The 16,977-nt window shown below is 43.7% G+C and overlaps 1 protein-coding gene across 1 annotated transcript in view; it reads right to left on the bottom strand.

Moving 5' to 3' along the window:
* The window catches only part of LOC141112911 (uncharacterized), a 74,389-nt gene extending 57,826 nt beyond the window's left edge, over positions 1–16,563 (bottom strand). Inside the window, exon 1 of the mRNA XM_073606015.1 lies at positions 16,431–16,563. Coding sequence (XP_073462116.1) covers positions 16,431–16,563 — 133 coding nt within the window. The remainder of the gene's footprint in view (positions 1–16,430) is intronic.
* Between the last annotated feature and the right edge of the window lie 414 nt (positions 16,564–16,977).

Here is a 16,977-nt window from a genome sequence, read left to right as displayed (position 1 = left end):
ATATATATTGCCTGTCAGTCTCAGATTTATATGTATAAGTATAACCGGAGGGTTCAGAAGGTCAGAGATAATTAAATGGATACCAAAGCCAAGGAGTCTCAACAGGTAATCAAGTGGTACTTATGCCTGGAAAACAAAGGGGAACAATATGGGGAGTCAGCTATGAAAAAGTTTGCCTGAAGGGTATATATACACACCAGTAATCCCTATGTTGTAGCCGCTGCTTATGTAGAAATAAGGGTACCTGAATGCCATGGATCATAAGCCTCCGACACGTGGTGCCTTCCCTGCGCTGGATCGGGTTGCACACAATAAACAGGATGCCGTCCTATTTGTGTGTGCGTCCCGTCCGTAGTCACCCAATCGGCTTCGCCGACATGACGTCATCTGGACCGGCCGAGTGCTCCCAGTGCGCATGCGCGCCACCCGACCTGGATCGCCGTCAGTGTGGATGACGGCGAATCCGACGTGAGGAGCAACACACGCTGCACAGAGCAACAACAGCCGGCATGGAGGATGGGAAATATCCATCCATGCCAGCTGATGTAAGCGTCACATCAGCAATGCTGGTGTGACGCTGGGTGGCCGCATGGCAGCCAAGAACCCACCACTAGGTGGTGCCCACACCAACCACACTGGAACAGCACCGCAGGGAAAAGGAAACGAAATACAGCAAATAAAAATAACAAGGAGTAAATCATCATCAACAAACATTATTAAACATTTGAAGCAGTTTATAAACCTAAGCATCAATGGTCTTCATGAATGAAATTAGAGCTTGAATATCGAGCTCTAATATGTACATAGTCCAGTCAGTTCATAACAGTGTTCTAGATGTAAATACACATAAAATTGAAAGGATATGGACACACACAGCAGAAGTCTGTTGGAAAGGGTGTATGAAGAGGAATGCCACAAGGAAAAGGGAAGGGGGAGAGGGGAAGATAAATTACCCCCCGAATCTCTAATATCTCACAGACACTGAGATATACATAGGAGATACTGATTCAAAGAAAGTCCTACAAACCCTGAGCTTCATTTATGCCAGGAGCCCGGGTCGCATTCAGGTGTTCTATCCAGAGTGTTTCTTGTCTCAGTATTTGTTTGTCCCAATCGCTATCCCGGGGGTTCCTAGGAATCACTGCGAGAGCGATGAAAGAAACCACCGAGGTGTCGAATCTATGGTAGAGGTTCAGGTGCCTGCTCACTGAGGTGATCATCTTACCCCCACCCGAGTAGTAAATATGATCCTTAATGCGGGAGTGAAATTGTCTGATGGTTTTCCCAACATAAAAGGCTTGACAATTACATGTCATTAGGTAAACTATACCCTGAGTTTCGCAATTCGCATGGAAGTGAGGGGTAAAGATTTCTCCATTAGGTAGTTCAAAACAGGTACCTGTGCGAATCCAGGGACAAAAAGTACATCTCCCGCATCTAGTAATACCTTTTGGCTGGAGTTGTGCTGGAGAATCGTTGCAATAGTGACTAGATGTAAGTTTATCCCATAAGGATCTGCATCTACGAAATGTGATAGCTGGAGTAGGGGTTACATATTTGGTCAGAATTGGATCCTCACGTAGCAGAGACCAGTGTGTAGTTAAAATGTTGCGTATTTCTGCATGGTGTTGAGAGTACTTTGTGATGTATCTTACCATTGAGTTGGATTTGGGGATCTTATTCTGATACAAAAGGGAGTTCCGTGATTGTCACAGCGCATTGTTGTAAGCGCGGCGAAGGAGTGATTTACTATAGCCTCTTGCTCTCATGCGGTCACAGAGTAAATTGGCTTGCCGTTTAAATTCCTCCGTGTGTGTGCAATTTCTGCGGAGTCTAAGGTATTGTGCGTAGCGTATGCTACGTAGGAGGGTATGTGGGTGGGCGCTCTCCGTGTGCAGGAGGGTATTCCCTGCCGTCTCCTTGCGGAACAATGTGGAAGCCAGCCGGCCATCACTATCCTTGCAAATTGTGAGATCAAGGAAGGTGATTGTAGATTTGTCACTACACACTATGAATTTCAGAATAAACGAGTTACAATTCAATCTTTTGACAAAAGTATTTAAACTACCCATAGAACCTGACCATACAATAAAGATATCATCAATAAAACGCAGCCAGCACATCACCTGGCTCGTAAATTGTGATAGATTGTCGTCTGAAAAAATAGCACGTTCCCACCCCCCAGGTACAGATTGGCGTAGGTGGGTGCGCAGCAAGTGCCCATGGCCATGCCCTGTACCTGGAGGAAGTGGGACTCGTTAAATGTGAAACAATTGTGCGTGAGAATGAACTGCAACAGTTCCAAAATGAACTCACAATAGTCCCAGCGATGGTGAGTTTGTTCACGAAGGAAGGTACGTGCTGTCCTGATGCCCTGCTCGTGAGGGATGCTAGAGTACAACGCCTCCACATCCAAAGTCACGAGCAGGGCATCAGGAGGCACGACCATCCCTTCGATGTGTTTGAGAAGATCCAATGTGTCTCTGATATACGAGGGTAGTGACAATACATGTGGTAAAAGTATAAAATCGACCAAACGGTTGGCATTCTCCGTAAGGGACCCAATCCCTGATACTATGGGTCTCCCAGGGGGTTTGGTAGAGTCCTTATGCACTTTAGAGAGTGCATAAAACGTGGCCATTCTTGGATGGCGTATGTTCAAAAAATTGTAAAGATCCTGGTCAATGAGGCCTCCCTGATGGGCAGAACCAATGATAGTCAGAAATTCTGTTCTATACTGATCAATCTCAGTGGAATCAATACATCTATACCATGCCCTATTACATAGAATGTTCATAACCATGTGTTTGTAGTCAGCTTTGGTCATGAGGACAATATTCCCGCCTTTATCGGCGGGTTTGATCACCAAATCAGGGTGATTCTGTAATTGTGTAATTGCTTGTACCTGCGTAGCGTTACAGTCTTATAATAAGAGCATAAAAATCCATTCTCTGAACATTAAACGGTGGCAAGATATCAAGGATTTTGTCACCAGAATCACTAGAGACATTATCTACAAGAAACAAAATAAGCTATCCAAGGATAGACTGGCCTTCATGGAAGGCTTTGCATATCACTGGCAGCTGCCTTCCCAAAATAAAGGGTCTAGGACAAGACATCGTACTATGAAAAATCAGGGGAACGTCCCTTATACCACAGATGATGATATAGAATCTGACTCTTCTTTATTTCCTTCACAGCCTTCCTCCAGGAAAAGTATCTCTACAACTCATCACTCTCATCAAGGAGCACATAAGAGGGATCTTGGTGGTGGGTCTTACACACCCTATTTCAAAAAATGTCCTCCTTCAGATAACACTCTTTTTCACACTAGGCATTCTAATGATGTTTCTCCTAGTTTAAACACTAATGGACACCCACCAGGAAAATACTTGGGGGCTACAGCCCTTCAGGCCATCCAGCTTCTTAATTCACAATCACAGACACAAAATATGCCGGTGAATGCGATTCCATCCTCAATTATCAGCGACATGGGCAGACCTCCTTTGCAGGGGGCTACTGCCGCTGAGAATATACTACCAGCATATCAGAATTCTTCTAGCAATAACACATTTGTCTCACATCTCCGGCAAAGTACATTGGATGCACATGTCTCTCAAACGAGAAATCCATCACTAAATTTTCAGACACCAGCTCACACACCACTTCCCACGTGAATACTAATCTGGACATTATTAACCTTACACCATACTCCCTCACTACTCACCAAATAGAGGTTCTCCAACTGGGTTTGAGCTTCTGCCCCTCTACGATAATTGATAAATATGAAACCATTAAGGACCTATATTTATTTTCTCGGAATCTCACATATAAATTTTTGTTTGATAATGATTCGATCTGTACAAGATAAGCAAATTTCTGAACAAGTCAAAAATTTTACAATGGAGGACTTCTGGGCCCTCCGGGATCTAATATTATTAGGCGAAAATGAACAATCCAGCCAGGCCGATATCCCAATGATTTTGAATTCTAGTGTTGCAGTATTTGCCCCTAAAAATCCACTTAGAGCAAAATCTCAGCGGTTTCCCGATTTAATGACCAACTCTAGTATCTGGGCCTTCCTGATGGGCACGATCAATGATGTCAGAAAAATGAATGTAACGCCCAAACATTGAAATCTTACTCATGCGCAGGTACAAGCAATTACACAATTACAGAATCACCCTGATTTGGTGATCAAACCCGCCGATAAAGGCGGGAATATTGTCCTCGTGACCAAAGCTGACTACAAACACATGGTTATGAACATTCTATGTAATAGGGCATGGTATAGATCTATTGATTCCACTGAGATTGATCAGTATGGAACAGAATTTCTGACTATCATTGGTTCTGCCCATCAGGGAGGCCTCATTGACCAGGATCTTTACAATTTTTTGAACATACGCCATCCAAGAATGGCCATGTTTTATGCACTCCCTAAAGTGCATAAGGACTCGACCAAACCCCCTGGGAGACCCATAGTATCGGGGATTGGGTCCCTTACGGAAAATGCCAGCCGTTTGGTCGATTCTATACTTTTACCACATGTATTGTCACTACCCTTGTATATCAGAGACACATTGGATCTTCTCAAACACATCAAAGGGATGGTCGTGCCTCCTGATGCCCTGCTCGTGACTTTGGATGTGGAGGCATTGTACTCTAGCATCCCTCACGAGCAGGGCATCAGGACAGCACGTACCTTCCTTCGTGAACAAACTCACCATCGCTGGGACTATTGTGAGTTCATTTTGGAACTGTTGCGGTTCATTTTCATGCACAATTGTTTCACATTTAATGAGTCCCACTTCCTCCAGGTACAGGGCGTGGCCATGGGCACTTGCTGCGCGCCCACCTACGCCAATCTGTACCTGGGGGGGTGGGAACATGCTATTTTTTCAGACGACAATCTATCACAATTTACGAGCCAGGTGATGTGCTGGCTGTGTTTTATTGATGATATCTTTATTGTATGGTCAGGTTCTATGGGTAGTTTAAATACTTTTGTCGAAAGATTGAATTGTAACTCGTTTAATCTGAAATTCATAGTGCGTAGTGACAAATCTACAATCACCTTCCTTGATCTCACGATTTGCAAGGATAGTGATGGCCGGCTGGCTTCCATTGTTCCGCAAGGAGACTGCAGGGAATACCCTCCTGCACACGGAGAGCGCCCACCCACATACCCTCATACGTAGCATACCCTACGCACAATACCTTAGACTCCGCAGAAATTGCACACACACAGAGGAATTTAAACGGCAAGCCAATCTACTCCGTGACCGCATGAGAGCAAGAGGCTATAAGAAATCACTCCTTCGCCGCGCTTACAACAAAGTGCTGCGACAATCACGGAACTCCCTTTTGTATCAGAATAAGATCCCCAAATCGAACTCAATGGTAAGATACATCACAAAGTACTCTCAACACCATGCAGAAATACGCAACATTTTAACTACACACTGGTCTCTGTTACATGAGGATCCAATTCTGGCCAAATATGTAACTCCTACTCCAGCTATCACATTTCGTAGATGCAGATCCTTACGGGATAAACTTACATCTAGTCACTATTGCAAAGATTCTCCAGCACAACTCCAGCCAAAAGGTATTACTAGATGCGGGAGATGTACTTTTTGTCCCTGGATTCGCACAGGTACCTGTTTTGAACTACCTAATGGAGAAATCTTTACCCCTCACTTCCATGCGAATTGCGAAACTCAGGGTATAGTTTACCTAATGACATGTAATTGTCAAGCCTTTTATGTTGGGAAAACCATCAGACAATTTCGCTCCCGCATTAAGGATCATATTTACTACTCGGGTGGGGGTAAGATGATCACCTCAGTGAGCAGGCACCTGAACCTCTACCATAGATTCGACACCTCGGTGGTTTCTTTCATCACCCTCGCAGTGATTCCTAGGAACCCCCCAAGGTAGCGATTGGGACAAACAAATACTGAGACAAGAAACACTCTGGATAGAACGCCTGAATGCGACCCGGGCTCCTGGCATAAATGAAGCTCAGTCCTACAAACCCTTTCTTTGAATCAGTATCTCCTATGTATATCTCAATGAGAAGTAGTGTCCGTGAGATATTAGAGATTCGGGGGGTAATTTATCTTCCCCTCTCCCCCTTCCCTTTTCCTTGTGGCATTCCTCTTCATACACCCTTTCCAACAGACTTCTGCTGTGTGTGTCCATATCCTTTCAATTTTATGTGTATTTACATCTAGAACACTGTTATGAACTGACTGGACTATGTACATATTAGAGCTCGATATTCAAGCTCTAATTTCATTCATGAAGACCATTGATGCTTAGGTTTATAAACTGCTTAAAATGTTTAATAATGTTTGTTGATGATGATTTACTCCTTGTTATTTTTATTTGCTGTATTTCATTTCCTTTTCCCTGCGGTGCTGTTCCAGTGTGGTTGGTGTGGGCACCACCTAGTGGTGGGTTCTTGGCTGCCATGCGGCCGCCCAGCGTCACACCAGCATTGCAGATGTGACGCTTACATCAGCTGGCATGGATGGATATTTCCCATCCTCCATGCCGGCTGTTGTTACTCTGTGCAGCGTGTGTTGCTCCTCACGTCGGATTCGCCGTCATCCACACTGACAGCGATTCGGGTCGGGTGGCGCGCATGCGCACTGGGAGCACTCGGCCGGTCCAGATGACGTCACGTCGGCGAAGCCGATTGGGTAACTAGGGACGGGACGCACACACAAATAGGACGGTGTCCTGTTTATTGTGTGCAACCCGATCCAGTGCAGGGAAGGCACCACGCGTCGGAGGCTAATGATCCATGGCATTCAGGTACCCTTATTTCTACATAAGCAGCGGCTACAACATAGGGATTACTGGTGTGTATATATACCCTTCAGGCAAACTTTTTCATAGCTGACTCCCCATATTGCTCCCCTTTGTTTTCCAGGCATAAGTACCACTTATTACCTGTCGAGACTCCTTGGCTTTGGTATCCATTTAATTATCTCTGACCTTTTGAACCCTCCTGTTATACTTATACATATAGATCTGAGACTGACAGGCAATATATATTTTCTTACATTCTGAGAGCTGGTGAGTGAGTCTTGTTATGCGCTTTGTGAACCTTATGAACATTCTAGGCATGTAGATCACCGCTTTTTAAGTCAGTTCTTTCTTTTTAGAAAGGTCTCTTCCTAGGACATATTATCATCCCAGATTCCTCCCGACGCATGCTGCTATACCACATTGCTGGCCCTTCCCTAACCTGCGGGCATAATTTTCATGATTTTAGAATATATATACGTTGTAAGTACTTTCAGAGATATATCCTCTTTTTGTCTCTCCTTCCCTTTTCCCACTCCTTCCCTTTTCCCACTCCTTTCCTTTTCCCCCTCTCCTTCCCTTCCCCCCCTCCCCTTCTCCCCCCCATCCCCTCCCCCCCCCCCATCCCGTCCCACTTTCCCCGACCCCCCTTTCCCCATTCCTCCCCCTTCTTTTCCCTACTACTGGTGGATCTACAACTATTTTTGTATGAAGCTTTTCTATATTGTTACACCTTTCAGCTACCATCTAGTACTATGTTGTGTGTGCCCCCATGGTAGCCTTTCACCACCTTCTGGGGTTGTGTCTCTACGCTATGCCACACTGGTTCAGCCTGTAGGAAATTGTGTGATTATGGAGTATATGGCATCGTTTTAGGTGCTGGGTTTCAGGGTTTTATGTAATAATTATATGTTATGTTATGTATTTTGATAGCCACAATTTATCTTTCTGCTCTTGAAGAAGCGTGAAGACAAGCAAAACATGTTAAGCATTGAATATCTACCTGACATGAATTAATCGATTGTGGATCTGCTATCCAGCCATTTTCTTGGACCGATTGTTATTTGGGATATTTTTCCTCATGTCCGAAGAACTGTGCATTTAGATGGTGTTGTATAGCTATCGTTTCCTTATTATATATGATTTGTGGTTTTAATTGATGTCCTTTTTGTATTTTTTCAATAAAACTAATTTTTTATAGATACTTCTTGTAGTCATGCCTAGAAAGTCCAAAGTCCCTCCTCCTTTTGTTTTGAGTCTAAATAATAGTTGCAGGACGTGGCACTAGTGTACCTTTCATGTATCCACAGTACCACTCTGTGTTGTGATACAATTTCAATTTTGTATTGACCAGTAGTGAACGCCGTGGGGGTGATGTCCCACACGTCATTCCATATTAACAGAAACCCCGAGAAACCATCGGTGTCACAGCGCATGCGCACCTGTCATCGATGTTACAGCGCATGCACACCTACAAGGGCCTTGCTTTTGGCTCATGGGGACTGCAGCGGTCCTCGTGAGCAACTCCAGTGCATCATCAAGCCTGACCTAAGGAATGCAACGCTGGAACGCAGCCGAAATCTACATCCGCGCTCCAATGACACAACCAGGAAGTCACTCCAGTGTGAGACAGCGGAACATAGATTAACGAAAAAACTAGGCATCAGAGAGGGGAATTAATACTAGATGAATACAATAAATAGCATTAAGGGACAAATAATAACATAAAAATGCTTATAGGGACGTTATGGAGGAAACAATTCCCAAGGAACAATGCATATAATGTAAAATACAATATAAAATATATCAAAAATATTAAAAAATAGACTAAAAGCAAATGTGAACAATACTCCATAGATATACAACTACAAATAGCAGCTTGGATAGAGGTTCAAAGAGGTGAGGTAGATGTAATAAAAACCAAAGGAATAGGTATCAAATGCAGATGGGTATATATTTTACTGTTATTAATAAAGCTATTAACATCCCACTCCACTTTGAACCCGAAGGGGCTATAGCACTTCAAATTAAATATCCAGCGGGTTTCTATCCACGAGATCGCCCTCTTCGTGTAACTCCCCCTCCAATGGGGAGTAAATCGATCTATGGTGGTAATGGTTGTCCCAGCTGGATTTTTATTATGGTGCTCCAAGTAATGGCGTGACACTGTGTGTTTGAGGAACCCTTTTTTTATGTTGGCTAGATGTTCCTTGACACGCACAATCATGGATCTCATAGCGCGGCCAACATATTGTAGACCGCATGGACAGGTTAGCAAATATACTACATTTTTGGATGTGCATATTATAAAAGTATCTATATTATAAACCCTTGCAGTGGTATGGGACTTGAAGTGACTAATTTTTCTATCTTTATTACTATTAACCCAGCATACCTTACATTTACGACAGGGGGAAAAAACCTTTCGATTTGTGAAAGAGCGATACCCTGTTTGGTGCATCTAAAACGTTAGGAGCAACCTGCAGTTTAAAGGGGGGTACCCCTCTAAAAATCACCTGAGGATACTCGGGTAAAGCGGGGCCCAAAATCTTATCATTTTTCAACACCGCCCAATGTTTTTTAATAATCCTTTTTATCTCATAATGTTGCCGTGAGTAGGTGGTAATTAAAGAAAATTCATGGAAATTATTATTATTAACAGTTCTACCCCGTCCTTTGAACATAATGACCCTGTCCATACTTGACACATCTTCAATGACTTTGTCTAAATCTGTACTGGAATAACCCTTTTCCAAAAATTTCATTTTAAGGTCAGTCATCCTTAAAAGTACAGTTACACCTCAAATGGACAAACTGGCTTTTAGGAAAGGATTTCATCCATGATGGGTGATGGCAACTTTCCTGTATGATATATATATATATATATATATATATATATATATATATATATATATATATATATATAGTTGTAATCCTATGGTTAAAAATCTGAATATTTAAATCCAGAAAGTGAATAGCAGCTCTACTCATTTCAAATTGTAAACTTATGCCTAAGGTGTTGGCATTAAGTTGTTGCATAAAATCAGTCAGTGACGTCTCCTCACCATCCCATAGGAGGAGGATGTTGTCTATATATCTGCCCCAGAACACCAACTCTGGTCTTCTGTCAGAATAGACGACATCCTCCTCCCATTTTGCCATGAATAAATTAGCCATGCTAGACGTAAATTTGGCGCCCATGGCTAACCCTCTGTTCTGGAGGTAAAAGGCACCCCCGAACCAAAAATAATTGTGTGACATGGCAAACTGAAGTAAAAGAAGAATAAACTCCCTCTGTGAAGAGGCCAGGTGATTATCTCTAGTTAGAAAAAGGTTAACAGCCTCTAGACCATCAGAGTGGGATATGATGGTCTAGAGCGAAGTTACATCCGCAGTTACCAAAATGTAACTTTCTTTCCACTCAGTGGTTTCTAGAATCTGCAAAACTTGAAGAATCTTTCAAGAAGGAAGGAGTCTGAACTACCAGCGGTTGTAAGAACCCATCGATATATTTCCCAATGTGAGAGGTTACAGAGTCTAGTTCATAAAAACCTAGAGAAACCACCGTATAGGCCCATCATCAGTGGGCTAGACTCTGTAACCTCTCGCATTGGGAAATATATCGATGGGTTCTTACAACTGCTGGTAGTTCAGACTCCTTCCTTCTTGAAAGATTCTTCACAAGTTTTGCAGATTCTAGAAACCATTATCTGGATACTGCTGTTCCAAGCATTGAGGGTGTATGGTGGAGGCTGACATGCTGGATGAGCCGTGGATTAAATTACATGCCTAGCTTTCTTTGCCTTCTGGTAAGCAGATTACTTTACCACGTGGTGTTGAGTGCTTCTACATCTATGCACTTTAACCGGTGACAGGAACATTCCTCCCTTTACCTCGGACTCACTATTTTAACATCATCTATTTCAGCGCCGCTCTCATAGACTCTTTGGAGTTTAGTTAGCTTGTTTACTGCTGTTAGTGGCTGTCTTATGCCGCATACACATGAGCGGATTTTCCGTCGGAAAAATCTTGGATGGTTTTTCCGACGGAATTCCGCTCAAGCTTGGCTTGCATACACACAGTCACACAAAAATTCTCTGAACTTTCGACCATCAAGAACGCGGTGACGTACAACACAATGACGAGAGAATGAAGTACAATGCTTCTGAGCATGCGTCAAATTGTTTCTGAGCATGCGTAGGAATTTTGGGTGTCGGAATTGGTACAGACGATCGGAATTTCCGGACGGAACTTTTTCCGACCGAAAAATTGAGAACCTGCTCTCAATCTTTTGCTGGCTGGAATTCCGCCAACAAAAGTCCGATGGAGCATACACACGGTCGCATTTTCTGACCATAAGCCCTCAGCGGACTTTTGCTGGCGGAATTTCCGATCGTGTGTACGCGGCATTAGAGATATTTACCTTCACGTCTCATCTTATTGACAATGTTTTACCAAAAATTTTGTGATAGAAAATCTGCAAAAGGAAAACAGAAAAAATGTCACAACTGCAGGTAAGTGATGCATGCTGATATAAAATCACCTTCCATTCATTGATCAAATAAACATTTATTGCTTTTAGTTAAAATTAAGCTTTTAAAGGTGATTTATAAAATATTTGCTTTGCACATGTTTCAACATTTGTGCAAACATAACAAATAATATCCATAATTGTAGTATGTGTGCATAACAAATATAACATTCCGAGACATTCAATCCTAAATAAAAAGCAAACCCTTCAAGTTTGAAGTGAATTTTAGGGGGAACCCCACACAGAAAGCAAGAGAAAAAAAGTGGTTGTTTCCCCCAAAATCTATACCAGACCCTTATCCAAGCATGCAGCCTGGGTGTGGCAAGGAAGGCGTGCACCCCCCCACTCCTGAACCATAACAGGCCACATGTCCTCAACATGGGTGGGTACCAGTGGTGGCCCATCCATTAGGGGCACACGGGCCCTGCCGCCCCATCCATGTGTCCAGCCCGCTAATCTAAAATTGGGGCTCCGGACGCATAAATTTAAATGGGGGGTATTTTTTCATAAACATGTGATTACAGCCAGAGCTTTTAATTGGCTTAAAAAAAGGGTGACCTCGGGGTGCGCACTGCACCCTGAGCCCACCCAGTTGTGTGACAACAGCAAATTAATATTTGATATTGCCACACTGATCCCCCTCCCGGCCAATCAGGAAGTGGGTCCTGAGACCCAATCACCCGATTTTTTGAAAGGACAAGTAAACCTATTGGGTGCCTAGGAGGAGGAGGGAGGAGACGCACCACAGAAGCCTCCGTGATGCAGAGAAGGAGAAGACCCCATGCCCGATGGAAGCCACCACTTGACGCCCATAGCAGCGCTGCCCACCCACAACCTAGATGGGGTAAGTCCGGGGCTGGATGATGACCGACACCGCCTGTGGGGTGGGGGGATAGGTAGTGTGGGTGACCCGTCCAACTGGCAGCTGGGAGCAGGGGGGTTCCGCCAACCAACCATAGGGGTGGTTGTATTTGACACCCCCCCAAAAAAAGGAGCCATTGCTGGGTACCATCCCAAGGTCGACTTCCTGGCAAAGCACCTTGTCCCCATGTTGTGATCTCCCCTGACCACAGATCCCCCACAGCCACTGGGCCAGGGTTGTGGGAAAAGGTCCTTGTCCTTATCAACAGCCCCAGCTAATACGGCTTCTATGAAAGGTGGGTCTGACATAAAAATGCAAGATTTCTTGATAAGAGCTCCTAACAGCCCCACTGTCTTATCTCCCGCCACACCAGAAGATCATGGTGGTAGGGGTGGGGGGTGCAGAAGTAAGTGAAATAATGCTTGAAGAAGAAGAAAAATTGACAGGGAAACATCATACAAATGCCCCGTACACACGGTCGGACTTTGTTCGGACATTCCGACAACAAAATCCTAGGATTTTTTCAGACGGATGTTGGCTCAAACTTGTCTTGCATACACACGGTCACACAAAGTTGACGTAAAATCTGATCGTTCTGAACGCGGTGATGTAAAACACGTATGTCGGGACTATAAACGGGGCAGTGGCTAAAAGCTTTCATCTCTTTATTTATTCTGAGCATGCGTGGCACTTTGTCCGTCGGATTTGTGTACACACGATTGGAATTTCCGACAACGGATTTTGTTGTCGGAAAATTTTATAGTCTGCTCTCAAACTTTGTGTGTCGGAAAATCCGATGGAAAATGTGTGATGGAGCCCACACACGGTCGGAATTTCCGACAACAAGGTCCTATCACACATTTTCTGTCGGAAAATCTGACCGTGTGTACGGGGCATAACTGTCAGTTATGTCCCTTGTGCTGATTTTTTTATTTGTGTTTGTGGCTGCACCTAGGATTTAATTTAGGGGGGCCTCATGCTCTTTTGTTTTAGTTTAAAGGGGCTTTCCACATTCCGTAAAGCCCCCCTGTCTCCTTCCTTATCGAGTTTGTAACACATGTATTTTCTCTTTATGTACATGCACATGTATTTTCTCTACTCCCGAGCCATTAACTGATTTAAAGCACCTGTGCAAGATGAAGGAAAACCTGCAAACATGGCCTGTTGGGGGTACTTGAGGACAGGGTTGAGAAGCACTGAATTAGAGCACTGAGCTAAAATCTAGCTCAAGACAATCCTATTCTAATTGTGGGCATTTGAGGGAAACCAAGTGAGTGTTAGAACCCCTGCTTGTTTTTTTTAGGTTGGGCTTTGTGTCCCTTTTCATAAAATGTATTCACTTCCTGTCACCTAGCCAAACAGGAAGTGAGGGTAAAACCCTACCAATGTCTTTTCTTGGGGACACACAGGTCAAACTAACTAGTGTCCCCATAAGGCAAATTGCAATGTAGCACTTTGCTGTGTAAACCCCAAATTATTAGGTATTTTTGGGTTTAGTAAAGGCACATCCACTCTACAGTACAAGTGTAGTCACTGAAAATCTCAGGGGAAGCACTGGTGATTTTAACTTCCAATCATGTAGAAGCAAAGATGTTTTTTTTCCCCTTGCATGTCCACCTCGGATCTCCAGCAATTGCACTCCCAAGTGCACTTCCAAGTGCAAATTATTAGGTATTTTTGGGGTTAGTAAAGGCACATCCACTCTACAGTACAAGTGTAGTCACTGAAAATCTCAGAGGAAGCACTGGTGATTTTAACTTCCAATCATGTAGAAGCAAAGATATTTTTTTTCCCCTTGCATGTCCACCTCGGATATCCAGCAATTGCACTTCCAAGTGCACTTGTAGTGCAAAGTGGATTTGCCTTTAGTAAATAAACCCCAAAGTCCAAGATACCCAATAATTTGGGGTGTACACAGCAAAATGCTGGAGTGCAACTTACCTAATGGGAAACTACAGTATATACTCGAGTATAAGCCGAGTTTTTCAGCACATTTTTTTGTGTTGAAAATGCCCCCCTCAGCTTATACTCGAGTCCTCCTGGGGCTGTGCCCTTCTGAAGCCTAATACCCCGGCACTGTGATACATTCAGTCTAGTCGGCGGCCATGTAGTGTAACAAAGAGCCTCCTCCTCCTCGTCCGTGATAGGCTAAACACTGACTCACTGCTGGGAAACTGAGTCAGTGTTCCGTCACGGAGGAGGTGGCGCTTTTATACTGCATGGTCGCCGACTAGACTGAATGTATCACAACGCTGGGGGATAATAATGCCTACACTACTGTACTTAAAGCACAGTGAGGCTGAGGCATGCAGATGGGCACAGTGAGGACACAGTGAGGCTGAGGCATGCAAATGGGCACAGTGAAGATCCAAATGGGCATTTTTGACCCTCTTTTCCACTTACAGTAGCTGCTGCATTCTCACCCTAAGCTTATACTTGAATCAATACATTTTCCCATTTTTTTGTGGTAAAAGTAGGTGCCTCGGCTTATATTCGGGTCTGCTTATACTCGAGTATATACGGTATTTAGATTGACCTGTGTGTCCCCAAGGAAAGACATTGGTAGGGTTTTACTCTCACTTTCTGTTTGGCTATGTGATAGGAAGTGAATAAATTTGAAGGAGAAAGTGGCAAAATTTGGGAGGTGTCTTCACCCTATCAGGGGTGCAGACATCCCCAAAAACTGACCAGACTTCTAATCCCTCTGCACTCTATCCCCAAGCAAAAATCAGAAAGGATTTCATTTAGTTTCAATTTGCAAAGACAGATTCCTAAGTTCAATTGTGATGAATGTTAATGACCCATTTAGACCTTGTTTAATAGAAAACACCAGTTGCCTTTCACTAGAAACATTTGTTAGTCCAGTCCTGGAAGTCTGCATCTGCTTTACTATTAATTTCCCTAAAAATTGAGTTCCTGCAGCTAGATGCGCCAAATGCATGTAGATGCGTGACCGCCGTGTATGTGAGATGCGCAACAGCTGTGTACGCATGCCCAAGTGCTGTGTGCGCCAGTTGTGCATATCTGGTTCCCGGAAGCAGTGTCAAGCACAGAGAAATGACAGTTGCTTGTACTGCTGCAAATTTCTTCCCACCACCATGCCCCACTCACTGAGGAAGAGATGATCCTTATTTGCAAATTAACCACTTCAGCCCCGGAAGGATTTACCCCCTTCCTGACCAGAGAACTTTTTGCTATTTGGCACTGCATTGCTTTAATTGACAATTGCGCGGTCGTGCGACGTGGCTCCCAAACAAAATTGACGTCCTTTTTTTCCCACAAATAGAACTTTCTTTTGGTGGCATTTGATTACCTCTGCGGTTTTTATTTTTTGCGCTATAAACAAAAAAATAGCGACAATTTTGAAAAAACTGCATCATTTTTTACTTTTTGCTATAATAAATATCCCCAAAAAATATATAAAAATTCTTCTACATATTTTTGGTAGGGAAAAAAAATCACAATAAGCGTTTATTGATTGGTTTGTGCAAAAGTTATAGCTTCCAAAAAATAGGGGATAGTTTTATGACATTTTTATTGATAATTTTTTTTCTGCTAGTAAAGGCGGCGATCAGCGATTTTTATTGTGACATCGGACAATTTTGACACATTTTTGGGACCATTGGCATTAATACAATGCTAAAAAAATGCACTGATTACTGTAAAAATGTCACTGGCAGTGAAGGGGTTAACCACTAGGTGGTGCTGTAGGGGTTAAGTGTGTCCTAGGGAGTGATTCTAACTGTGGGGGGGGCTGTGTGTGACACATCACTGATCACCGCTTCCGATTACAGGGAGAGTGATCAGTGTCAGTGTCATTAGGCAGAATGGGGAGATGCTTGTTTACCCCGTTCTTCCTCATCTCCCCGTTCTTCCTCACCATGAGACGATCGCAGGTATGCCCGCGGACATCGAGTCCGCGGGACCCGCGATCGCGGTCACTGAGCTCCTGGTGGGCGGATAGACTTTTCTTGCAAATAATGGAAAAGGAGACAGCCAAGGAAGAGACAAACACTTGGGTCGCACCTCTCCCATTCAGACCCCATAGAAAGCATCTACCTAACAAGGAACAAGTCCTTAAATGCTTTGCCTCCCTCCAACGCAATTTCCAGAGAAAAACAGACATGAGAGATCACTTCTTTACCTTTATAGGTAAGATATTTGAGAATAATCAGTTAGCTCCTGCCCTTAAAGACAACGAGGAGTGTTGGTACTTACCTATATTTGGAGTGTACCACCCCAAGAAACCAGGTCGGATTAGAATGGTGTTTGACTCCAGCTCTAGAAAAGAAGGCTGGATCTGAACAACAGACTCATTGTGGTACCCCTCGGTTTCCGCAAAGACATTCATGGCGGACATCCAGCAGATGTTCCACTGTTTTCTCGTTAAGAAGCAACACAGGAACTTTTTGAGATTTTTCTGGTTCAAAGATAACAACCCTTCCAAAGAAATTGTAGAGTACCGCAAAAAAGGTCCACATATTCGGGAACGGCCCTTCCCCCGCAGTTGCCATTTACAGGCTTAGACGCTCGGCTCGCGAAGGCGAGTCCATCTAGGGGTCTGACGTGAAACACTTAGTAGAAAAAGACTTTTATGTAGATGATTGCTTAAAATCCCTACCCAACCCCGAAACAGCTATCAGTCTCCTCAAGAGAAAGCAGGAGATGCTAGCCTGTTCTAATTTGAAGCTCCACAAGATCGCCTCTAGCAGCGTAGGACTGATGAAGACCTTCTCCCCTCAAGACCACTCTGGTGAGTTCATGT

The sequence above is a fragment of the Aquarana catesbeiana genome, linkage group LG11, assembly GCF_042186555.1.
Source record: "Aquarana catesbeiana isolate 2022-GZ linkage group LG11, ASM4218655v1, whole genome shotgun sequence".
In the NCBI taxonomy this organism is placed as follows: domain Eukaryota; kingdom Metazoa; phylum Chordata; class Amphibia; order Anura; family Ranidae; genus Aquarana; species Aquarana catesbeiana.
The sequence above is the reverse complement of the archived record's forward strand: the minus strand, read 5'-3'. Positions and strand labels throughout refer to the sequence as shown.